This window comes from Engraulis encrasicolus, chromosome 1, assembly GCF_034702125.1.
Source record: "Engraulis encrasicolus isolate BLACKSEA-1 chromosome 1, IST_EnEncr_1.0, whole genome shotgun sequence".
Lineage (NCBI taxonomy): Eukaryota > Metazoa > Chordata > Actinopteri > Clupeiformes > Engraulidae > Engraulis > Engraulis encrasicolus.
The window spans coordinates 2,658,127-2,683,163 of record NC_085857.1 but is presented as its reverse complement, the minus strand read 5'-3'; the positions used below and the strand labels follow the sequence as shown (position 1 = coordinate 2,683,163).

The 25,037-nt window shown below is 42.3% G+C and overlaps 2 protein-coding genes and 2 long non-coding RNA genes across 5 annotated transcripts in view; 2 read left to right on the top strand and 2 right to left on the bottom strand.

The window, feature by feature from the left end:
* The window catches only part of LOC134445522 (VPS10 domain-containing receptor SorCS3-like), a 219,938-nt gene that overhangs the window by 129,458 nt on the left and 65,443 nt on the right, over nt 1–25,037 (top strand). The gene's annotated exons all lie outside the window — the stretch shown is intronic.
* On the top strand, nt 9,623–15,126 carry LOC134446348 (uncharacterized). Of its 2 annotated transcripts, none has more exons than XR_010034404.1 (5): nt 9,623–10,022; nt 10,661–10,757; nt 10,840–10,924; nt 11,060–11,145; nt 14,182–15,126. It is a non-coding gene; the product is annotated as an uncharacterized LOC134446348 (long non-coding RNA). The 2 variants fall into 2 exon arrangements; XR_010034405.1 differs by lacking the exon at nt 9,623–10,022 and adding an exon at nt 10,034–10,282.
* On the bottom strand, nt 17,369–18,816 carry LOC134446339 (uncharacterized). The gene is made up of 2 exons (XM_063195689.1): nt 17,642–18,816; nt 17,369–17,400 (listed from the first exon to the last, which is right to left on the bottom strand). Exon 1 carries the CDS (start codon nt 18,788–18,790, stop codon nt 17,879–17,881), a length of 912 nt encoding a protein of 303 aa, XP_063051759.1. The 5' UTR covers nt 18,791–18,816; the 3' UTR covers nt 17,369–17,400; nt 17,642–17,878.
* Nucleotides 20,413–20,858, bottom strand: LOC134446354 (uncharacterized). Its single transcript, XR_010034406.1, has 2 exons — nt 20,686–20,858; nt 20,413–20,444 (listed from the first exon to the last, which is right to left on the bottom strand). It is a non-coding gene; the product is annotated as an uncharacterized LOC134446354 (long non-coding RNA).

The following is a 25,037-nucleotide window of genomic DNA, read 5'->3' as shown; positions in this document are numbered from 1 at the left end:
AAATAAAGAATTTGCAACATAAGTTTTAGCTCTTCAAACTTGATAATTATTGCAATTGCACAGTATAAACTAAGACAAGTACAACATTTTAACTTCGTCTCAAACTATTAAATGAAGTCAGATGCCAACTGAGACCAAACATTTCACATGAAGGATGAAAGTTCACCTTTCTCCACATTCAAACAACAGGTAAGTCAAGAAAGTCAAATCTCCTACCAGTTGCGTTTGACCGGTTCAATGAGGGATTCTTTAGTTGGGTTTGTTTGTCTCTTTCAGAGCTTTTGCTCTCAACAAACATTTGCTTCTTTCTTCCCCCGAGCACATGTTCAACTGAGGTTTAAGATGGCTGTCTGACAGGAAGTCCCGCCTCTTGACAGGAAGTCTGGAGAGTGCTTTGCTGTTCTTGCACTGTTGTCTGCTCCCTGCAGGGCTGGATGAAGATTGGTTGCTGGTTATGAAAGTGGATGGTGTTTTGGATGTTGGATGTTTCGGTTCTCTCTCAGTTGACTTTTCACCTCCCACTTGACCTCTCGGTTCTGGAACCCAGAGAGGTCACAAGAGTTGGTGTTTGTTTTCTTTCCATGGTGGTTTGTCGTTACTTTTGTTGGGTAGTAGAACAATGTCATACATCCCTGGGTAGAACTGTTGAAGGGATTTTTTTTTCTTCTTTTTTCTTTTTCTTTTTCTTTTTTGATTCCACTTCCTCCAGCATCGGTCAACTTCCATCGGAATTGTCCGACACCTTCCTCCACAGATGAACACAGGCTGTTGAGGGTGGTGTCTTGGATGGGTGCAGCCTCTGCGAGCTGTGATGGAGGGGTCTCTCTGTGCATCTTTAGAACCACTGTTAGTATTGGCACTGTGGCTTTGGACATCCATGTCTTCTGACAAACGTCCCTCCCACTTTGGCCTACTTCTGGCTGGAGTCTTTTCAACTGATCTTTTGCCTGTGGTTGTCACTGGGCTGCTTGCATCTCTAGATGGCGCAATGGGTCTGATTTTTTTCTTGACCTGTGGTTTGGTCAGTGCTGCAGAGAAGGATTCTCTCCTGTCCAGAATGGCACTCCTCTCTTTGGTGGGAGTGACAAGACCTTTTGGCTCGGACAGGCTAGCTACTGGGCTCAACAGCTGTCTCTCAGTCAATGGCTTGGGAGTTTTCTCCCTCATCTTTATTTTCAGAATATTTTTTCCCACTCTCTTTCTCCTCTTCTTCTTGGAGATGTTGAATGTGGTCATTGTGATTGGTTTGTCATTTTTGTTGACGTAACTGACTCCCAGGGCTTTGTCATCTTCTCTTCTTTGGTTTGGAAGAAGGAGGTCTTTGTTTGATGATGCTTCTGGTGCCAGGGTGTCCCTCCCACTTTGGCCTGACCAGACCCAGGGTTGAAGGAAGACTTTGCCTGTTTGCAGGATTTCTTCATCACCTCTGGTGTTTTTGTCATTTTTTTTCAGGCCATTGTGAGAAGTAAACACATCATTCGAGTCTTCCTCGTGTGCTCTTCTTGATCCATGGAAACCGGGCAGGCTGGTGGGCTTTGTTTCGATGTTCGGCTGCTGGGCTGGCTGCGGTGCTGCCTGGGCCTGAAGAATTGTTTCTCGCCTCTCTTCTGCAGTTCTCTCCAAGGTCAGGAACTCACCCTTTTTTGCCACAAGATTGTTATTAAGCCTACGTAAGCCCTTTATTCTGCCATTCAATTCAGCCTTCTCCTCGTTGGGTAGCCATTCTTCCCACTCCTTTAGTGTAGACATTGCAATGGCAACAAGTTGCTTCACGGTTACCACCTGGTGCTCGTATTCGTCTTTGTTGACCAGGGTCACAGGGATTTCGTGAGCCTGTTCACATGCCGACTCTGCCTCCTCCACGGCGAAGGTCAGCTCCCCCTTGGCGTACCTTAACCAAAGACTGGACTGCACAATGTTTCTGACTTCTTCCAGTCTGATTATGCAGTCTTCCGCAGTCTTTGAAAGGTCTTCTTGCTCCTTGGGGTCCAGCTTCTCCTTACCTTCCTCTTCGTCAACCTCTGCTAGTAGACCAAGCTCATACTCGTCGACCGCATTGTTGACTTCCCTGTAGAGTGACCAGAGTTCCCTGTATTGTATTTGAATCTCTGACTTTGTCAGATGTTCAATGTCTCTTGAGAGGTAATTTGCCTGCTTTTTGAAGGCTGTCTTTGCTGAAGTTCTCTCCATCTTCAGCTGTTTGATGGACTTTCCAGTGGCTTCTTCCGCCATTCTTGAAGTTGCAGTTCCTCGCGTAGACAAGGTCGACTGGAGGCCGTTGATCCTTCGTCTGTGTTGCCACGCTGGTTTTCAACTGTCAAGTTCTGGTGTGTTTTGATTTGGTTCCCTCAATTGCGCTCGAACTTGAAAAGAGCCAGGTCACGCAAGGAACAACTCGAACAAGGCTTTTCCCCTTTTTGTTGTTTTTATTAAAGTTCATTTGTTGAATGATTGTTGTTGAAGGGGTTTCAGTCTTTCAGGTAGTTAGGTTGAAAACCTTGAACAATATAACAGAAAGAGACATTGCGTTACTTTCAAACATGGATCACCACATTAAAGTTTAAATACAAAATAAAGAATTTGCAACATAAGTTTTAGCTCTTCAAACTTGATAATTATTGCAATTGCACAGTATAAACTAAGACAAGTACAACATTTTAACTTCGTCTCAAACTATTAAATGAAGTCAGATGCCAACTGAGACCAAACATTTCACATGAAGGATGAAAGTTCACCTTTCTCCACATTCAAACAACAGGTAAGTCAAGAAAGTCAAATCTCCTACCAGTTGCGTTTGACCGGTTCAATGAGGGATTCTTTAGTTGGGTTTGTTTGTCTCTTTCAGAGCTTTTGCTCTCAACAAACATTTGCTTCTTTCTTCCCTCGAGCACATGTTCAACTGAGGTTTAAGATGGCTGTCTGACAGGAAGTCCCGCCTCTTGACAGGAAGTCTGGAGAGTGCTTTGCTGTTCTTGCACTGTTGTCTGCTCCCTGCAGGGCTGGATGAAGATTGGTTGCTGGTTATGAAAGTGGATGGTGTTTTGGATGTTGGATGTTTCGGTTCTCTCTCAGTTGACTTTTCAGATAGTCACACAGAGATTGGGCGCTCAGGTGCGGCCCCTGGTGGCATCAGGGGTGAGGAAAAACTCCCTTTCGCTTGATTCATAGTTTGTAAGGGGGGAAAAAAGCTCAGTGAGGTCTGAGAAAAAAAGACCCCCTATAGTCAGGAAGAAACCTCAGGCAGAGACCAGCGGCCACCTAGGGGAGCCCCCTCCCAGGGCTGGTTGCGAGTAGTAAGGGCGCTGCGGCAGCTGGGACACTATGACGCCTTGGCAGCTAGGAGTTGGCAAGGATGAAGAGGTGGGTCTTCAGCTGCTTCTTGAAGGAGTCGACGGATATTGTAATGGATGGCATGGGTCTACTTTATGTACATATTTATGCTGCCATGTACACAAGATGATGGATATCTTGATATCTTGCAGATACAGATTTGTACCACTCTGCAGTGTAGAAACAATGACTGAAATGTACTTTGTACATGCAAATATTGGTTAAATAGGTAAGTGGCTTCTTTTTAAGAGTAAAAAATAAGAGTAGGTTTGAATGCTTAGCTGTCATGTGAATGTTTTTGATCAGTGTCTAGCAAAGGCTAACTCTCCAAGTCAGTTCAAACCCCTGCTGTCTAATTTATATGTAGTGTCTAGTGGGGATGTTCATATTCGCTTAATGGACAAAAAACCCAAAGGTGAAACCACCTCAACGCAAACAATAACACAGCCTTCACAATTCATTATGATACAATGTGAGGGGGTATAAATTATTAAAACCTTTCAGACTTTCATGAATTTGTTATAATGGGATTCTAAAATTCCCTCACCTACACTACCTTATTATTGTACCATTTCTGAAAGACCAAGGCTGCACAATAACACACATTATTTCCATTTTGCAAAGGGCCTTGGCAACAAAGAGTCAGGCTGTAATTGTGTCCATATCATTTGTATTTAATGTGTTTTGCGCGGCCCAGGAGTGAGGTGGGTAAGGCCATTTGAACTGGGTCAAGACAGTAATACCACCAACACCAACCCAACAATTTTGTCTCTGTCTCTGACTGTGCCTCTGCCCCTTTCTCTCAGACACAGTGTCCCAATATTAGTTAGGGTATTGGTTTCATGACCACAGAAGTGATTTCCTAATTATGAGATGGCAAAGATCCGAAGAAGCCACAGCACCAAGCTTGAAGTCCCTATATTTTCAGCCTCCCCAATCCTCCCTCAGTCAAAGAGGGTAGATTAGAGGAAGATGCTTCAGGTTTCTACTTTTCCGGGATCCATGTGATGTCAGGTGATCACCCCTTTAGGAGACCTCCGGTTAGGAGACATTTGAAGTCTTATGGTTGAGAATCAATGGAGTCCCCTTAGCGCTGTAGATGGCGGTAGCACACGTCTTGAGCAAGCTGTCACCAAACGCCACAGACAGAGAAGAAGGAAGAGGGGACAATGCCCCCTTAGGAGACCAACTTTGTGCACACTCTGTTGCATTGGGTGAGCGGAATTTGAATCCTCTTTCTTTAATCTACCCTCGTTGCCTCAGTCCTATTCCCTCAGCACACACCCCTGCTTTCTCCACTTCCTCTCTGCACCTTTTCATACTAATGACAGTGAGTGGATTCCAATATGCTCCTGTCCTCCCTTGCTCACTTGTCTGCTTGTGACCTCAATATCTTGCAAAAGCACAATTCGAATGGAATTTTCTTATTTGCAATCAGGATGGTGAATGAAAAGCAATCCCCAAAAGTTGTTGTGGCTAGGCTGACAGCTGGAAAACTTTATTGTTTTCTCCATGGAGGCGGGGTGAGGTCACAAGCACAAGTGGAGGATGGGAGTCTGCATATTGGAATGCACCCACTACTTGCCCTGCATATCATACATCTCCACTGCCTCCCCAGGCCCCCATCCCCTTCTCCTCCAGTGAACGTGTCTCCACATCATCACCACAGCATTGTCATCGTTGAGATTCATCTTCCTCCCCCGGCTCGTTCGGCTGCTCGTTCGGCTGATCAACCAGTGCTCTCCCCCATCCTCCATGACTGAGGCACCCTGAGCATGGTACCGTCCCACTGCACTGCTCCCTAGGGGCGCCATTTGGGGCTGTCCCCTTGCACGGGTGAGGCATGAAATGCAATTTTGTTGAGTGCAGTGAACACTTGCGTGTGGTGGAGTGCTGTGTCACAATGACAATGGGAGTTGGAGTTTACCAGGTGGGCTTTCGCTTTCTTTCTTTCAGTCCTCATCGTTATTGTTGAGATTTTGTTTCCTCGCCTGCTCGTTCGGCTTCTCCTGAGCTTGATTGTCTGCTCCCCCCCATGGGCACCCTGTTCAATTCCATCTTCTCCTCCAATTGCTGTGATAACATCATCATGTGCATGCCTTTTAATCATGTCTTTCTTTCCATTGTTGCAACTGAAGTCGTAAGGAACCCCCAATGCTGTTATTTCAGATGGTAATCAAGCATTAGTTGGATTAGTCCTCGAACATGATGGATGGTGACAAGAAAAACAGAGCTGACAAGACGCTTTTCCTCTTGTGTTCATTTTATTTGGTCACAACAATGGATGCACTGGGGGACAATTAGGGCCTGGACACTTTTGGCTTAAAGGGGCCCCTCATAATTAGCGGTGCAGAACTGACTCACCAGTGGGCCCTACACCCTCTTGGGCCCCTATTTTCAGAAAAAAATAAAGAAATGTTTTTTTTTTTTCACATGCCCGAAAGTAGGGACTCATAAGGGTGTAGGGCCCACCAAGAATGCCCGCTATGCCAGATGGCCAGTCCAGCCCTTGTCAGCACGGTCTAATTTTCCCCCACAAATTGTATGAGGCTTTGTTTTGTTTTTTTCTCACACTCTAACACACGACACAACATACATAGGTTTTCAAATAGTGATTCCTGTCAGACTGAATGGTTTAAAGCTTGATTGATTGATTTTCCGATCGATTGATTGATTGATTAATCGGTAACACTTTATAATAAGTACCCCTTTTTGAGCATTAGTTAACCCTTAGTTAAGCCTTATTTTAACATTAGTTAACCCTTAGTGAAGCACAAGTTAGTCATTATGTAAGTGTTATTTCTTATTTCTTAATCATTAACTACTACCGTTAGTAAATGGTTTGTGTGTACTGATGTAACTGTTCGCTAAGCAAAGTTAAGCCTTAGTTAAGCCTTATTTTTAACATTAGTTAACCCTTACTGAATCACCAGTTAGTCATTATGTAAGTATTATTTCTCATTTCTTAATCATTAACTTCTACCGTTAGTAAATGGTTTGTGTGTGCTGATGTAACTGTTCGCTAAGCAAAGTTAAGCCTTAGTTAAGCCTTATTTTAACATTAGTCAACCCTTAGTGAATCACAAGTTAGTCATTATGCATTTCTTGGTAATGATTCGTTTATGGTGATTGAACTTTCTGATAAGCATTAGTAAACCATCATTAAAATGTCAGATAACCCGCCTTTATTTATGAAAAAAAAACATTATCTCTTTGTTGCCTCCTACAACCTAACCATTACCAAGTACTATTAGGCATGTATGGCAACGGTTTGTAAACTCTTGCTTTAGCATTAGTGAAATCTTAATTAACCCTTTTGCAATGGTTAGTGTGTGATGACTGGTAACATGGCAAACAGTAAGTTGAGGCTCATGTGACTGCCCCTCATGGATGTTTCTGGACATTAACAAATGACTTGATAAGCATTGCTTATGCATTATCAAGGATTTATAACCCATTACTTAAGTATATCTGGGGAACTGATCTAAAGTGAAAAACTTCCCATGCTTTACAACACATTAACAAATGACTTGTTAAGCATTGCTTATGCATTATCAAGGATTTACAACCCATTACTTAAGTATATCTGGGGAACTGATCTAAAGTGAAAGCCTGTTATGGCTTCACAACACATTAACAAATGATTTGATAAGCATTGCTTATGCATTATCAAGGATTTACAACCCATTACTTAAGTATATCTGGGGAACTGATCTAAAGTGAAAGCCTGTTATGGCTTCACAACACATTAACAAATGACTTGATAAGCATTGCTTATGCATTATCAAGAATTTTCAACTCATTACTCACTCATATCTGGGAAACGTTTAAAGTGAAAAACTTCCCATGCTTTACAACACATTAACAAATGACTTGTTAAGCATTGCTTATGCATTATCAAGGATTTACAACCCATTACTTAAGTATATCTGGGGAACTGATCTAAAGTGAAAGCCTGTTATGGCTTCACAACACATTAACAAATGATTTGATAAGCATTGCTTATGCATTATCAAGGATTTACAACCCATTACTTAAGTATATCTGGGGAACTGATCTAAAGTGAAAGCCTGTTATGGCTTCACAACACATTAACAAATGACTTGATAAGCATTGCTTATGCATTATCAAGAATTTTCAACTCATTACTCACTCATATCTGGGAAACGTTTAAAGTGAAAACCTTTCCATGCTTTCCAAAACATCAACAAATGACTTGATAAGCATTGCTTATGCATTATCAAGGATTTATAACCCATTACTTAAGTATATCTGGGGAACTGATCTAAAGTGAAAACCTGTTCAGGCTTCACAACACATTAACAAATGACTTGATAAGCATTGCTTGTGCATTATCAAGGATTTATAACCCATTACTTAAGTATATCTGGGGAACTGATCTAAAGTGAGAACCTGATAAGGCTTTACAACGCATTAACAAATGACTTGATAAGCATTGCTTATGCATGATCAAGGACTTACAACTCATTACTAACGCATATCTGGGGAACTTTTAAAGTGAACATCTTTCCATACTTTCCAAAACATCAACAAATGACTTGTTGAGCATTGCTTATGCATGGGAGGCAACATCTGAGAGATCTTACTATTCTCATCAAAACATTTACAAACCACTTACACAATACATTTGAGATGTGAGATGATGTCCTTCATGGTAACGGTAACACAAGACAGACAACTTCAATATCTTTAACTATTTAATTTTTAAAAGATAACAGTTATCAGCTTAAACAGTAACACAATGAAGAAAGAGAGATGAGGACTAGCAAAATGAAGAGATTAGATGAGGGGAGAGCTTGTGGAGAGGAGAGGGAAGCAAGAGAAGAGATATAGTGTATTCATGTGGTCTTATCTAGTAGATATTATCTAGTTGTGAAGTGGTATTTACAAGTGCGTTGCGTTCATGTGCTATTTTGTTGTTGTTTACAACTTAAAGATGGTGGACCAGAGTGAGACTCTGGCCATTTTTTTGTTTGTTAATAAAACGATAATAGACTGTTGTTCATCAGCTACAGCAAGCAAATGAATTAGGAAGTCAAAAGGTAAAAATGCTGAATATTTTCTGACAGTCATTTACCATGACTATTTGAACATACTGAATGCCGGTTTTTGAGTATTTCAACTTAGCGGTTGCCATGGTGAGAGTAGAGCCAGCTGTTGTGTACGTCATCAGCTCGTAAAGTCGTTAATCAAAATTTTCTACAAGGGCCGGTGGCGTTCATGTGTGCTTCGGATGTCAGTGTTTGGTATTTAGGTAATTACCACATGAACGCACAATTAGGAACTGTACTGCATTTAAAAGATATTTTCTACTGGGCAGCAGCAGTGAGCCCGTAGGCTACTTTTGAGCTCAGCCACTTTGCACTGTAGTTCAGGATCTCCCCAAAATATTTTTTATAATAAAAATATAGGTATTGAGGGTCTGTAATAGTGATCTAAAGTGAAAGCTGTATAAACTGCATGATGACTTCTGTTCAGCTATGAAAATACTCCGGGTGTCGGCGGGCGTTATGGGAGAGAGGTGGCCGGACGTTCACGGCCTCTATGGGAGCTAAAGGGTTAAAGGAACTTTTCTGACGATGATGGTCCTTTTTTTAAGGGTAAACTGCCTTCATGATGCTACCTGTGAGGAAACAAATAAAAAAGCACAGTTTAAACATTAATTTTGTTATTTGTAGGCTACTGCCAAAAGGTAGATTAAGCTTACACTAAGCGCAAAACATTCCCCTCCATTTGAGCCATTGCAAGCACAGAGCAAAATAGCAGAAATCGCTAGTTAGCATGCTAGTTAACAAAATTTGCTAAGCAATATTGTTCTCTACAACTAATAGAGTACTCAAACACCCACTTGCATAGAGACATACAACTGCTTAGGTGGACAAGTAATGTTAACCCTCAGAATTCACTCTGACACAATTTGTAAACAACAGCACCATAACTGAAAGTCCAACCCAAGTTTTTTTTTTTTTTTAAACTGTACATCTCAACCATAATTTTGATACCTCATATGTGTGGGTATCTGCTGTACAACTAACAGTGACATTGATTTTTTTTTTTTTAAACGTTTTTAATATAGGCCTATATATATATTTTATTTTATTTTACCTTGACCAGAATACTGTTGAAATGACACATTGAAATCGCGGTAAAATACAGCTCAGTCATACTCATTACTCTCCGTCAAAACAACCGAAAATGGCCAGCAGGAAACACAATTAACTTTGTAACTCTTTTTCACTAGTTTTAGAAATCTCTGATCTCTTACAGGGGTAATACCAAAGATTCTCTATTCTAATTAGCATCGTCTCTGATAATTCAAATATTCCAGGAAGTGGTTAATCGACCGGATGTTGTTTTGTGATCAGTGATGCGTTTCCAGGGGACGTTCTTTGAGGGGACACATTACACTTTGAGGAAGTAGTGTCTTGTTCAGTGTTCACGGTTTATATTGCTGAAGGACAATTACAAGTCTAAACGGAGAAGAGTCGTCATTTCAAGGTGTTTTCGCGGACGTATCGGCATGTGGATGTTGACAGTGTCGGAAGTATTAATCAAAGTTGACACGAGAAGTTGGAGCGATGCGAGAAGAGCATGCGATGAGCTGCCTGCCTGCCTGCCTGCTGCTGTCTACTGCCTACTCCTGCTGCTGCCGCTGCTGCTGTTGCATCCAAGTAAGTTTGGCTGCTAAAATGTTTTGATATTCACTGAACAGACATGCAATTGCCTGCATAGTCCTTTCTTATTTGAAAGATGAATCCCTGTCGCTTGCAAGATACACAATCTCATGCCCATCGTGCATAGCTAATTCATTGCATTGGGGAGAGGTGGACGCCGGATGTAAACAAACGGAGAGGGGGTGTCACGTTGAGTAGCTTTGCAGATGTAGGCAAAGAGATTGGCACATTACTAACGGTGTTGGACTACCATAAATGTTAGTTAGTTTCTTTTCTGAGGTCTTTGTAGTGTGTCATGTTGTTTTTTGTATGTTTAGATGAGGTAAGCTTAAGCCTACTGACTTCTGAAATGACTGCATGAATGATTTGTCCCAAGCTTTCTTACAGTAGGCTACTGACCTCAGAAATAATTCATGGCGTTGTGAACCTGCTGATGTATTTATTTGCACTCATGTAGTAATTTACTGTCATGAAAGCTAAATTGTGACTTGACTTTTTCCTCTCTCAGTTGTTGGCTCATGACAGATTTATTTGATAAGTGGAAGTGCCCGCTGATGCAGACCCAGTGTAAGTATACATGCTGGCATTGTTTTTGTGACATTTAATCTCATCTAAATCATCATGTTTTTGAACAGTGTTGGGTAGCCAGCCACCCATGCATGTTGACACAGCCAGCAGCGGGCACCCATGGCACATGGGGATGGACCCAGGAGTGGAGGATGACCCAATAGGGTGAGTTAGTGAGCTAATGTCATACACATGTAATTGTTTTAGGTGTATGGGAAATAATTAAATGTTTGTTTACATTGTACAGATGAACGTTCAGCCCACTCACTGTTGACACCAGTGACACAGTATTGACCAGATCTCCTGGAAGTGCCCCCTGACGCAGACCCAGTGTAAGTATGCATGCTGGCACTGTTTCGTTTATTTAGGCTATGTAGGGCTCGACACAGTATTTGCTTATAGTGATATGTAATAAATATTTTGTCTGATATTAAATCTCATCTAAATCTCATCATGTTTTTGAACAGTGTTGGGTAGCCACCCATGCACGTTGACACAGCCAGCACCGAGCACCCAGGGGGATGGAACCAGGAATGGAGGATGGTCCAATAGGGTGAGTTGCTGAGCCAATGTCAGAAACATGTAGACTATACCCTACCAGAGCATGGCAACCCGACCGAAGCCCGACGGGCCGGGTCGGAACCCGACGGGCCGGGCCGGACTCGGACAAAAAAAATAGAATATCTGTCGGACTCGGGTCGGGCTCGGGCTTGAACCAAACAGACATTGTGAAAATTGTAAGCAATCAGAGGAAACGTTTCAGTTCATGCAAACGGCAGTTTTGTGATTAAAAAATAAGTAATTGAATATGCATAAATGAAAATGTTGGTAGGCTACTCGTGCGAGTGATTATTATTGGCTGTATGCACGCGCCAGTTACCAGTGGCAACATGGACGCTCACTCCCAGTCAGCCGAGCAGGAATGCCGAGTCAACTTGCTTTCTTAATAAGCGCCAAATACAGTTGTCAGTGAACGCGTGTTGAACATAAAATGACGAAGTTTGTCACTGCATTGCTCGCCAAGGATTAGGCTACATTTCCAGCAAGGGGTAGCAAGGAGCATAATATGGATTAAAGAAGACGCACACGCTACGTGGAGTTGCCTAAGGTAGGGGCGAAGAGGTTTCCTGTTACTACTTTGTCCGCTGTGACATTTCATGTCCTTCACGTAGGTTCTTAATTCTTGTCACTTTTACTGTAGCCTACAGTTGTAACTATGCGCGTGCAACCTTTCCTGATTTTATATTGACCGCATGGACATCAGGGGAAATGACATTCTCTTGGAGGGCCGAACAGGCTACTGTTCTTCGGGGTGAACTTATAGCCCATCCTTCTTAACGACAAGGAGTGGCATCTTCACCGGCTCGCGGGGATTTATTTGCACTAACAGTAACGTAACAAATGCGTCCATAGCCGCGCTGACTGCATCCAAACCGTATTCGTTAGTTTTCGCCTTTCTTATCCTCTCACGCCCCTCCCATGCATTTGATCACAGCACCCAACATCTCTGGTCTAACCGAAAGAAACATAAGGTGCGCTGTCACATGTATGCGTGTGTTTATACTTACTATGCGTGCGTAACTAAATTAGGCTACTGCAAATTGCCTCATCCTAGTTACCTATCCTGGCTATTTATCACGTACTATTCTGAGTATGGAGGAGCCCACATAGAAAATCTTGCTTGCGCACAGGTTCTGTTGACGGGTTCGGACACAAACATTTTAATTAGTCTCGGGCTCGGGTCGGGGTTCATCACTTTTCTGTCGGCTGAGGGCCGGGCTCGGACAGAAAAAACCGGCCCGAGCCACGCTCTATACCCTACCCTCATATGTAAACCTTCGCTAGTCTGTTTCTCCCTTAATATTGGTGTCAGATTCGCACAAATGCAGTTCTGGGGTGCTACCTTGCTACTAATCAGGCACAGCAAGTATGATTTGAAATCCGTGTCGGTCAGTGTTAATTTTGAGAGGAATTTTTAATTTAGTTTTAGTCTCTTGACGAAAATGCAATTTTAGTTTTAGTCACAATTTAGTCATCTAAATCATTTTTGTCTTAGTCTAGTTTTAGCTGACTAAAATTCATACAATTTTAGTCGATGAAATCTAAAATAATTTTAGTCAACCAAAATATCATTTCCTCTTGTCTACACTTCTCTATAAAATTGTCAAACTAAAATACAATTTGGGGAAATCAATGATTAAAATGACATATTGTAATCATGAAATATTGTCAAAACTGCCAGAGTGTCTTATAAGCCAGTGCGTCCAATGTGTAAAAAAAAATCATGGCCACGACACTCATAAAGCTCTGTCGATATTTTACGACTTTGGGGGAAAAACGGGACTGCACGTTATGAAAAAATACTTGTGGGTATACCAGTAATCAAGAGCGTCGCGGGGTAGCCTACAGGCACCTGTTGGAAGACGTGTCTCTCTCTCTCTCTCTCTCTCTCTCTCTCTCTCTCTCTCCCTCGTGCGCGTATTGCAAGCTGTTGCATATTATTTGCTTGATGCGAAGTTGTGATGGCATACGCGCTCTCGTTGACATGGTTGTGTCCATGTTGCATGCATTCGCAAGGTGTTATTGGAAAAACGCACATGAAAGCGTGGAAAGGCCGTTTACTTCCTATTTCAGTGTCCTTGACTGAAACAAGTCGCAAAACTCCACACTTCCGAATCCTTTGCGATCAGCACTAAAGTGATTCTTATCAGAAGGCTTGTACCAATGCATTAACCCTTAAATTACAAACATTAGCGAACATTGAAAAAAGATCAGACAACGACCGTCGGGTAGCAGGTTCATGAAAGCGACTGGGAGTGGAGAAAAAAAGGCATCGTTAGAGAAAGATGTTTGCTACTTTAGGACAGACAGCACCACCACTATTTCATGACTGCATAAACTTCTTCGTCATGGATAAATAGGCAACAATATTTTTGTCCAGCCAGGATTGCCCTGAAAAGTAGGCTACTGCTGTTAAAAAAAGGTCACGGGCGTGCAGCACCGACGCTGCCTGTCACTGTGCCTGCGTGTTTGTGTGTGTGAGGGAGGGGAGGGAGACGCGGAGCAGATGGGTCGCGACTTGCGAAAGATCAGGAAATTCTTTTTCAATGTTTCAGTGACATATTAACAAAAATGCTTCCTATTGGTTTTCGTCTCCGATGGTATTGTAGTCACATTTTTATTTTTTTGACGAAAATATAAATCAATATCGTTATATTTTTCGTACAAACACATGCTGTTTTTTTTCGTTATCGTTTTATTGTCGTCAGGGGAAAAACAATCGTTAACGATAATTATGGCGAAAATATTTCGTCACGAAATTAACACTGGTGTCGGTCGGGTCCCAAAGTGTCTGATTTCACGTGAAATGACCCTATGGCATGTTTATACAGTAGGTTTAAATAAGACGAGATGTACTCCAATGTCATGCGCCTTTCTGTTCCAAACCCTTTGGAAGGGACTGTATATGGAAAAAGTCGATAACGGTCTGAGTTCCTGCTTCTTAGTGCATATTGCTTTCTACATGACTTGTGTCCAATAATATTGCCCATAATTGAAAACTGTGCTTTTTTTGTTTGTTTCCTCACAGGTAGCATCATGAAGGCGGTTTACCCCTGAAACTTTTTACAAAGGACCACCATCGTCAGAGAAGTTCCTTTAACCCTTATCTCCCATAGCGGCCGTGAACGCCCGGCCACCTCTCTCCCATAACGCCCGCCGACACCCGGAGTATTTTCATAGCTGAACAGAAGTCATCATGCAGTTTCTACAGCTTTCACTTTAGATCACTATTACAGACTCTCAATATATTTTTATTATAAAAACTATTTTGGGAAATCCTGAACTACAGTGCAAAGTGGCTGAGCTCAAAAGTACGGGCTCGCTGCTGCTGCCCAGTAGAAAATATCTTTTAAATGCAGTACAGTTCCTAATTGTGCGTTCATGTGGTAATTACGTAAATATCAAACACTGACATCCGAAGCACACATGAACGCCACCGGCCCTAGTAGAAAATTTTGATTAATGAATGCACTATATCTCTTCTCTTGCCTCCCTCTCTTCTCCACAAGCTCTCCCCTCATCTATTCTCTTCATTTTGCTAGTCCTCATCTCTCTTTCTTCATTGTGTTACTGTTTAAGCTGATAACTGTTACTTTTAAAAATTAAATAGTTAAAGATATTGAAGTTGTCTGTCTTGTGTTACCGTTACCATGAAGCACATCATCTCACATCTCAAATGTATTGTGTAAGTGGTTTGTAAATATTTTTGATGAGAATAGTAAGATCTCTCAGATGTTGCCTCCCATGCATAAGCAATGCTCAACAAGTCATTTATTGATGTTTTGGAAAGCATGGAAAGATTTTCAGTTTAAAAGTTCCCCAGATATGCCGTAGTAATGAGTTGTAAGTCCTTGATAATGCATAAGCAATGCTTATCAAGTCATTTGTTAATGCGTTGTAAAGCTTTAACAGGTTTTCACTTTAGATCAGTTCCCCAGATATACTTAAATAATGGGGTTTAAATCCTTGATGATGCATAAGCAATGCTTATCAAGTCATTTGTTAATGCGTTGTAAAGCCTTATCAGGTTCTCACTTTAGATCAGTTCCCCAGATATACTTAAGTAATGGGTTATAAATCCTTGATAATGCATAAGCAATGCTTATCAAGTCATTTGTTAATGTGTTGTGAAGCCTTAACAGGTTTTCACTTTAGATCAGTTCCCCAGATATACTTAAGTAATGGGTTATAAATCCTTGATAATGCATAAGCAATGCTTATCAAGTCATTTGTTGATGTTTTGGAAAGCATGGAAAGGTTTTCACTTTAAAAGTTTGCCAGATATGAGTTGGTATTGAGTTGAAAATTCTTGATAATGCATAAGCAATGCTTATCAAGTCATTTGTTAATTCGTTGTAAAGCCTGAACAGGTTTTCACTTTAGATCAGTTCCCCAGATATACTTAAGTAATGGGTTTTAAATCCTTGATAATGCATAAGCAATGCTTATCAAGTCATTTGTTAATGTGTTGTAAAGCCTTAACAGGCTTTCATTTTAGATCAGTTCCCCAGGTATACTTAAATAATGGGTTATAAATCCTTGATAATGCATAAGCAATGCTGATCAAGTCATTTGTTGATGTTTTGGAAAGCATGGAAAGGTTTTCACTTTAAACGTTTCCCAGATATTAGTGAGTAATGAGTTGAAAATTCTTGATAATGCATAAGCAATGCTTATCAAATCATTTGTTAATGTGTTGTGAAGCCATAACAGGCTTTCACTTTAGATCAGTTCCCCAGATATACTTAAGTAATGGGTTGTAAATCCTTGATAATGCATAAGCAATGCTTATCAAATCATTTGTTAATGTGTTGTGAAGCCATAACAGGCTTTCACTTTAGATCAGTTCCCCAGATATACTTAAGTAATGGGTTGTAAATCCTTGATAATGCATAAGCAATGCTTAACAAGTCATTTGTTAATGTGTTGTAAAGCATGGGAAGGTTTTCACTTTAGATCAGTTCCCCAGATATACTTAAGTAATGGGTTATAAATCCTTGATAATGCATAAGCAATGCTTATCAAGTCATTTGTTAATGTCCAGAAACATCCATGAGGGGCAGTCACATGAGCCTCAACTTACTGTTTGCCATGTTACCAGTCATCACACACTAACCATTACAAAAGGGTTAATTAAGATTTCAATAATGCTAAAGCAAGAGTTTACAAACTGTTGCCATACATGCCTAATAGTACTTGGTAATGGTTAGGTGGTAGGAGGCAACAAAGAGATAATGTTTTTTCATAAATAAAGGTGGGTTATCTGACATTTTAATGATGGTTTACTAATGCTTATCAGAAAGTTCAATCACCATAAACGAATCATTACCAAGAAATGCATAATGACTAACTCGTGATTCACTAAGGGTTGACTAATGTTAAAATAAGGCTTAACTAAGGCTTAACTTTGCTTAGCGAACAGTTACATCAGCACACACAAACCATTTACTAACGGTAGAAGTTAATGATTAAGAAATGAGAAATAATACTTACATAATGCCTAACTTGTGATTCAGTAAGGGTTAACTAATGTTAAAAATAAGGCTTAACTAAGTCTTAACTTTGCTTAGCGAACAGTTACATCAGTACACACAAACCATTTACTAACGGTAGTAGTTAATGATTAAGAAATAAGAAATAATACTTACATAATGACTAACTTGTGCTTCACTAAGGGTTAACTAATGTTTAAATAAGGCTTAACTAAGGGTTAACTAATGCTCAAAAAGGGGTACTTATTATAAAGTGTTACCGATTAATCGATTGAGTAATTATTTTATGTAGTTTTTTTTTCTGCTACTTATACTGCATAAAGAGCAAATACTCTCACCTGGCTTGTTTCATTCACCTCACCTCTCCTGCCTTTCTGCCTGTTGCTCTGAAGATTACGCGTATTACCTGTCTAAGGGAAGCAGCCTGGGGAATGGAAATGCTCACTGGAGAGAGAAGATGATGAGGGGAAAAAAGACAAGGGGCCATAAAAAGTCTTGCAGCTGATGATACTGTATGTGTTCTTGTTCATGATCAACTGATGTGTTCATGATCAGCTGCAGTACGTGACGGGCATGAGGTATTCTGGAGTCAATGTCATTTGGGGGTTTTGTCTTTGTCTTTTCATTGTTGTCAAGTGTGGCTGTTCTGGCCTCACAGTTGTCCTAGTAACTGCTATCCAGACAGCTAAACAATTCCAGAAAAAACACTTGCGACACCGAGGGTGAAGTTTGGTCGTTTATGGAAGATTGTGAAACTGAAAAACATACAAATTCATTCGTATAAATCTACTGCCATCTCTTGTGTTGACATGAATATAGAACCAAATAACAGTTACATAGGCTATACACGGCATTGTCAATATGAATTCCACTGCATTAATATTGGAGCTAAGCGAACATAAATTCATTGAGAGTAAATGACAAATTTAAGAAGCTGGTGTACTAGTTACTTTGGAACAGATATAACATCAAATCAAAATATTATTTACAACTTACAGGGATTGCCTTTAGCTGCGTACAAGGAACGATAGATTAAACCGGTGGGTTTCATGTAGCCTAGTGCTTGAGATAACAAACTGTCAAAGAATTATGCGCGTTCTAAGTCTCGCAGCTGGGGTACAAAAGTAAACAATTGTCAAAATAAGGGTTCTCCTGTTAAAGGCTGGCGTAGCCAGAACACTCCCCGTCTGGTATCTTTAGAGATGCCATATTTACACTACCACAATGTCTGACTTAATCGCTCTCCCCGCCATTCTCTGATGGGAGTGGCGAGATCGTGGAGCTCCATGGAGCTGGGCCTGGGTGCAGCGCTGTTGGGTGCCTATTGCTGTCACACTCAGTACATTTGATTACCGCCTCACAATTGCGGGCTACATGCTTGTTTGATGCGCAACACTTAAAACAAATGTTCTTCTCCTGTAGAATCCTCTTTCGTTCATCAATTGCCATTTCCCTGAAACCCCGACATACTTGTAGGGGATGTGGCTTTAGATGTAGAGGGCATTGTCTCTCTGGGTCTTCATTTGCAGTGGTGGAGTGTGAGTGGGTAGTGTCAGTTTTATACACAGAGACTGATCTTGTGTTACTACTGTGACTTTCACTGACCTTTTCTTTCCTGCTTGCTGTGGTCGGGGTGAGAAGGCTAAAGCTTGGGTCGTTGCGTGCCTTTGCTTGCCTGCGTATAAACTCTAAAAAGAAATCAAAAGGAGGATAATAAACCCTGAATTTTTCCTTGTATTGCGAGCCCTCCATGACCCACTTCTCTTGAAGTGAGTATGGCAGTTTCTCCACTATTGGATTTATCCCCCTTGCTGTGTCGAGGTAGGATAGGCCGGGTAGGTAACCTTCGTGCTTTGCAGAGTCGATCTCTAACAGCAAATCATACAGCTCTCTAAGCCTATGGTACTCTTTGTGTGATATTTTAGGGAACTGCTCAAGTTTAGTAAAGAGAGCTCCCTCTACAGCCTCAGGCGCACCATACATCTCCTCTAACCTCTCCCATACGAGCCCCAATCCTGCTGCCTGGTCCCTCACATTTACTGATCTAATGCGGCGTGCGTGTGTGGCAGATTCTGGGCCTAACCACCGTATTAACAAATCTAGCTCTTCCCCTGCTCTAAGATCTAGGCTCTCGATCGTATTCATGAATGAGCTTTTCCAGGATAAGTAATTTTCAGGCCTGGCATCGAACCTGGTCAGTCCTGATGACACAAGTTGACTTCTTACCAGGTACCTTGCTAAGTCAGTTGTGGGTGTGTCACTGGGTTGATGTGCTGCTCTGGGCGTGGGAGGACTGTAGTTGTGGTGTGTGGGCATGTGGGCAGGTAAGCTTGGTCTGGAAGAGCTGCGTTGGTCGTGCTTGGGTGCGTGGGCAGGTGAGGCTGGTCTGACAGGGCTGTGCTCAGGGTGTCTGGATGCGTTGGCAGGCAAGCTTACTCTCTGAGGGCTGCAGTTGGTGTGCTTGGGTGCGTGGGTGGTTGAGCCTGGTCTGGGGCGGCTGTCATCTGTCTGCTTGGGTGCGTAGATGGGCGGTCCGGGATGGCTGTAGCCGGCGTGCTGGGGTGCGTGGTCAGGTGATCCCGGTCTGGGATGTCTGTAGCCGGTGTGCTGGGGTGCGTGGTGAGGTGATCCCGGTCTGGGATGTCTGTAGCTGGTCTGCTGGGGTGCGTGGTCAGGTGATCCCGGTCTGGGATGTCTGTAACCGGTGTGCTGGGGTGCGTGGTCAGGTGATCCCGGTCTGGGATGTCTGTAGGCGGTGTGCTGGGGTGCGTGGTCAGGTGATCCCGGTCTGGGATGTCTGTAGCTGGTGTGCTGGGGTGCGTGGTCAGGTGATCCGGGTCTGTAGCTAGCATGCTGGGGTGCGTGGTCAGATGTTTCAGGTCTGAGATGACTGTAGGCGGTATGATGGGATGCCTGGTCAGGTGATTCAGGTCTGGAATGTCTGTAGCCGGTGTGCTGGGGGGCATAGGCAGGTAAGCTTGGAGGAGGACTGTAGTTGCTGTCTCTGGATGTGTGAGCAGGTAAGCCTGGTGATCTGAGTGGGGGGGTGCGGTCATCATGTCTAGATGTGTGGGTAAACAAGCCTGTATGTGACTGGTTACTCAGAGATTCAATGTGAATGTGAGATATATCCACAAACACATCACCTGCTGCAAGGTGGTCATTAAGCTCAGCACTTTGATGCAAGTCTTGTTGAACTGAACGTGAGCTGTCACTGTGATGGCTGTGTCTTTCTACATAGTCCTTGGTGCGTTGTTCTGAACTTTGTGTAAGTAGTAGTATATCTGGTCTACTGTGGTACTCCTTATCAAAGTCTACAGCTGCAGCCTCCATTACAGCTGCTTCAGCCATGGCAGCCTCTGCCTCTCTCTCCCTCTCTAAGGCGATGAGTGTTGCGTCTAGTCGGGCTTTTTCCATTTTTAAATCTATCTCTTGACGTGAATATGCAGCTCTTGCCTGCGCGGCTTGGGCTTTAGCACGAGCAGTAGCTGCTGCCAGCGCTAATGAAGCTGTACTCGTATGCGGGTTCGCTGATCTCACGGATGCGTTTGTCCTGTCCATGGCTATGGATGCGTGGTCTACCTTCCTCGTTGACGTGACGTTACACTTGCGTGCTGGGTCTGTCTTCCGCTGGCACAACAATGCGGTCTGGTCATCAGCAGCTCTTCGTAGGTCTCCCTTTTCACTGTTCTGGCCTCACAGTTGTCCTAGTAACTGCTATCCAGACAGCTAAACAATTCCAGAAAAAACACTTGCGACACCGAGGGTGAAGTTTGGTCGTTTATGGAAGATTGTGAAACTGAAAAACATACAAATTCATTCGTATAAATCTACTGCCATCTCTTGTGTTGACATGAATATAGAACCAAATAACAGTTACATAGGCTATACACGGCATTGTCAATATGAATTCCACTGCATTAATATTGGAGCTAAGCGAACATAAATTCATTGAGAGTAAATGACAAATTTAAGAAGCTGGTGTACTAGTTACTTTGGAACAGATATAACATCAAATCAAAATATTATTTACAACTTACAGGGATTGCCTTTAGCTGCGTACAAGGAACGATAGATTAAACCGGTGGGTTTCATGTAGCCTAGTGCTTGAGATAACAAACTGTCAAAGAATTATGCGCGTTCTAAGTCTCGCAGCTGGGGTACAAAAGTAAACAATTGTCAAAATAAGGGTTCTCCTGTTAAAGGCTGGCGTAGCCAGAACAGTGGCAGAGTATTTAATTTATTTTTCTCCAACTGCTTTTCAGTCACGCACACTCATACCCTCGCGGTTGTTTTGTTCCATTTTGCGGTTGGCAATCAGCTTGCATTAGCACTCCCTGTCAAGGAGTCAGACAAAAGAGAGAAGCAGAAAGAACAAAACAAAAACATTTTGCTTGTTATTGAGGCGTGTCTCCCTTGTCCATATACAAACAATGCAATTGTTCACTTTAATCCCCACCTCTAATGCTAATGCATTCGGCTAATTATTTCCAGCACAATACTAACTGCTTTAAAACCATATCATGGGGGTTAGGCTGCTACAGTAATGCTTACTAAATGCTTACTAACAGTCTAACTCAAATTGACTGAGGGCCAAAATCACAATGTGGAACTGTCATGGGTCGAAATCTCAAGATCTCTTTTTAAAAATGGACTAAAGCGGTTTGTCCATGCACTTCATACTCATAGTGAAATTTCACAAACTCTTCCCCATTATATATGGTAGTTTAAATGTGTCTGCACGTCCTGTGACACACAAAATGTTACGTTCAAGTCTGGTTACACTATAAATTAAAGATGTATGTGGGCCAACTGTAATAGACATTTGAAATTATCTTGAGGGCTGAATAAAATTAGCCTGGCTCTCACACAGACCCTTTGTGCTTCGTGCATCTTCGTTAAACTTTGTGATCTCGCACGAGGGTCTGGAAATCTTAGACAAGCCCGAACGGAAACAGATATTTCACAGCCTGTCCAATCAGAATTGCGGGGCAGGATCGTGGGGCAGGGTATATACAAGTCAGTGGTTGAAGTAGTACTGATTCAAAAAAAGCCATGTGATTCTCCAATCAGGTTCGAGCTGTTTTGAACACACCAGTGCCTTTCCAGAGTTAACGAATTTACATTGTTCCAGATGAGAACCAGGTTAGAATAAAATGGCTCCGAGGGCCAGATTTGGCCCCCGTGCCTGAGTTTGACATCCCTGCACCATACAACGGCAGAACTCTTCTGAAAACCACCTGCTCAGCTTCTTTCCCCTACTAGCTGAGCGAGAGAGAGTGCGAGAGAGAGAGAGAGAGAGAGAGAGAGAGAGAGAGAGAGAGAGAGAGAGAGAGAGAGAGAGACACCTGGTGAATGTGGGTCCATTTAATACCACCACCGCGCTGGACCATCAATAAAAGCGTGACATTGTGAATTAAAGCACCTCACTGCTGCACACTCTCGGGTCTTTCAACTCAGACAGAAATAGACTCACGTTAAGCAGTGGGAAGAAGAAAAAATAGGGAAGGACAATGGCATCAATCACTGTAATGGCACTAGTGTGTGTGTGTGTGTGTGTGTGTGTGTGTGTGTGTGTGTGCGTGTGTGCGCGCGCTTGAGCGTGTGCGTGTGCGCGCGTGTGTGTGCGCGTGCACGTGCGCTTGTGCGTGTGTGTGTGTGTGTGTGTGTGTGTGTCATTAATTGTGTGGGGCTCCTGTGTTTGTGTAAACATACAGTAATTAGATGAAGGAAATTGAGCTATTGGGTTTACAAGAACACACAGAGGTCACACACAGAGGGCACACAAACTTCTTTGAATATTTGACATCTTTAGTTTCATCTCTCTTCCTCTCCAAACTTACCGACCCCCTCCCACAACTCTTCTCCTCCCACCTATTCCACATCCCATCTGTCATGTTCTCAACTCTGCTTCTACCAAAATGCCTAAATTGGTTGCAAAACCACCCACCCTAAGCCTCAACTCTGTGCTATCACCATCACCCCTAAGCCCTGCTGCACCATCATCAGCCCCCACGGCTAAGCCTTTGCGCTATGCTAACTAATACTCAACACCTCCTCAATCTCCACTGTCCTTTATCTGTAGACAAGTACCACCAGCAACCACCTCCGCATGCTCCTCTGACTCCACCACCACTCGTTAATGCCCAGGGCCGCTGACAGCTTTGGCTGGGCCCAGGTCAAAGTCATCTGAAAGGGCCCCCCTATACCCAATACATATGCAATGTAATGATAACTCAATTCCGGGACCCTTGTCCCTGGGCCTTGGGCATCTAACCCCTTTGTCAGCTTCGCTGCTCCCAACTCCCCGGATCCCCCTGCAGTCCTAAGCCTCTTCTCTTCCATTAGAGCTCCCATGAGGGCTACAGTACCCCTGACGGTGCTTCAAGTCCAAATCAATCCGCTCAGCCTTCATTCGCTCAGCCATCATGGTCACTGTATTGTGTTGTGAAAGAGCTTCTTAGAACCACTCAGACTTCTTTCCATTCGTCCCTTTTAGTTTTTTTCCTCCTCCATACCTACTGTGCTGTGAACTTCATAACCTTTTATGCTCTGACTTTTAAAATCGGGACTTTGACACTTCAAAGCTGCCAACAGGATTCTGTTTTACCACTGAACATGAGACTATGTTGTCAGGATTGTACAGTTTTATGCATTTTATATGCTACTTTCAGCCTTCATTGGCCTAGGCTGTCTTACTCATCATGGTGACTGACTGTATTCTGATAAAAGAGCTTCTGAGAAACACTCAGCCTTATTTTTCCTCTTTTTTCTCCCTCATCCCTCTCCAATCCTACTGTGAACTCTATAACCTCAGGTCTAGTTTTCAAACTTCGCTGTCACGTCTGGACATTGACTCATCCATCTCTCTCCATCCATCACTCTATCTGCAATTTTAGGGATCCATTTTTTTTGTCTACAGTAGATGTACAGTATTTAGTTGCATTCACTACCATACCGTCACTTACTAAATCAAGGAGAGGAGAGGAAACAAGAACTTATAGACCTTTGCAAAAACAACCTAACAAGACCATCTACAGAAGAATCATTAGGTCCACATTAAATCACATTTGGCAGATGCTGCTATCCATCGACTTACAATTTAGGTTGAGATATAACTCAAATCCTGTCTTTTTATTTAACGATGGAAAACTCTGGGGAAGCATTCTCAAGTTTAGATTCATCAGGTTATTCCTTGCCTCTGAAGACAAAAAAGTCACAAAGGCATTTAAGCCGAAGCCAGGGCTGATTTTAGGATTTTTTTTACGTTGCTTCATTCCTCAGAGTCCTCGTAATCTCTGATCATTTGCTCTGAGCACATTCCTGTCAAAGCTCTTCAAAGCTGTCACCAGGAAATCGTTCTACCTCTAACCATGAGGCTGTGTTGTGAAGATGTCACAATTTTCCACAAAGTGTGGAGAGGCAGCATTTGCATGAGCGTCTGTGGGTAAAAATCGGGAAAAAAATGTCCATTTGGCGTTTTTTTCAGCCGTTTTGGGCCCATAGAAATCAATGTAATTTGTTGAATTTGGGCTGAATTTAGCACATTTTGGCGTTTTTTGAGAAGCTTTTGGGCGGGATTTGGTCAGACACATCTGGCAACACTGGTCAAAGCTCTTCAAAGCTGTCACCAGGACATCATTCTACCTCTAACCATGAGGCTGTGCTGTGAAGATGTCGCAATTTTCCACAAAGCTACTACGCTGCTAAGCTGCTCTGCTCTTCACAATGACATTGCAGGTTGCAGGTTTTTACAGGCACTTAAAGAGATCTGAATATAAAGCTATGTTGTCAAGATGTCACTGTTTTAATGATTGAGAGGGCAATAATTGTGTCTTGTATAACTTGGAGGAGGCTCACAAATGAATGTACTTCTACCTGGATGATTTCATATCAAATTTGGTGTAAAGGTTTATAGGTTTCTAGTTTGCTTGTGGTCCATCGTGAGAAGGGAAGTGAATAAGGGGGAGATAATAATTATGACAATTGTATCTATGGAGTGGAAGTTTGGTATTTAGACTGTAATATTATTTTTTCTTCAAAGGTTTCTTTATTGATTTTTTACGTGTAATAACAAAGGTTTGGGATATTGAATGTCCATAGTATAAAAGTTAGACAACAAGGCATAAAGAACAAACCAGACCCCCCAACTCCTCACCCCCCACCCATATACAGTACACAATTCAACACAGAATAAACAGAAACAAACAATCAAAAGTAGAGAGAGGGAAAAAAAAACACCACACAAGACATACACATTTGGGGTACACTGACAGCGGACCTTGAAAGTGTTCACGAGAGTCATTGTTCACTTACTAATGACTCAAATAAGCATCGGCTGACTCGGGACAGTGATTAATTAAACTTTTAGCCTCTTTAAAACAGCACCAAT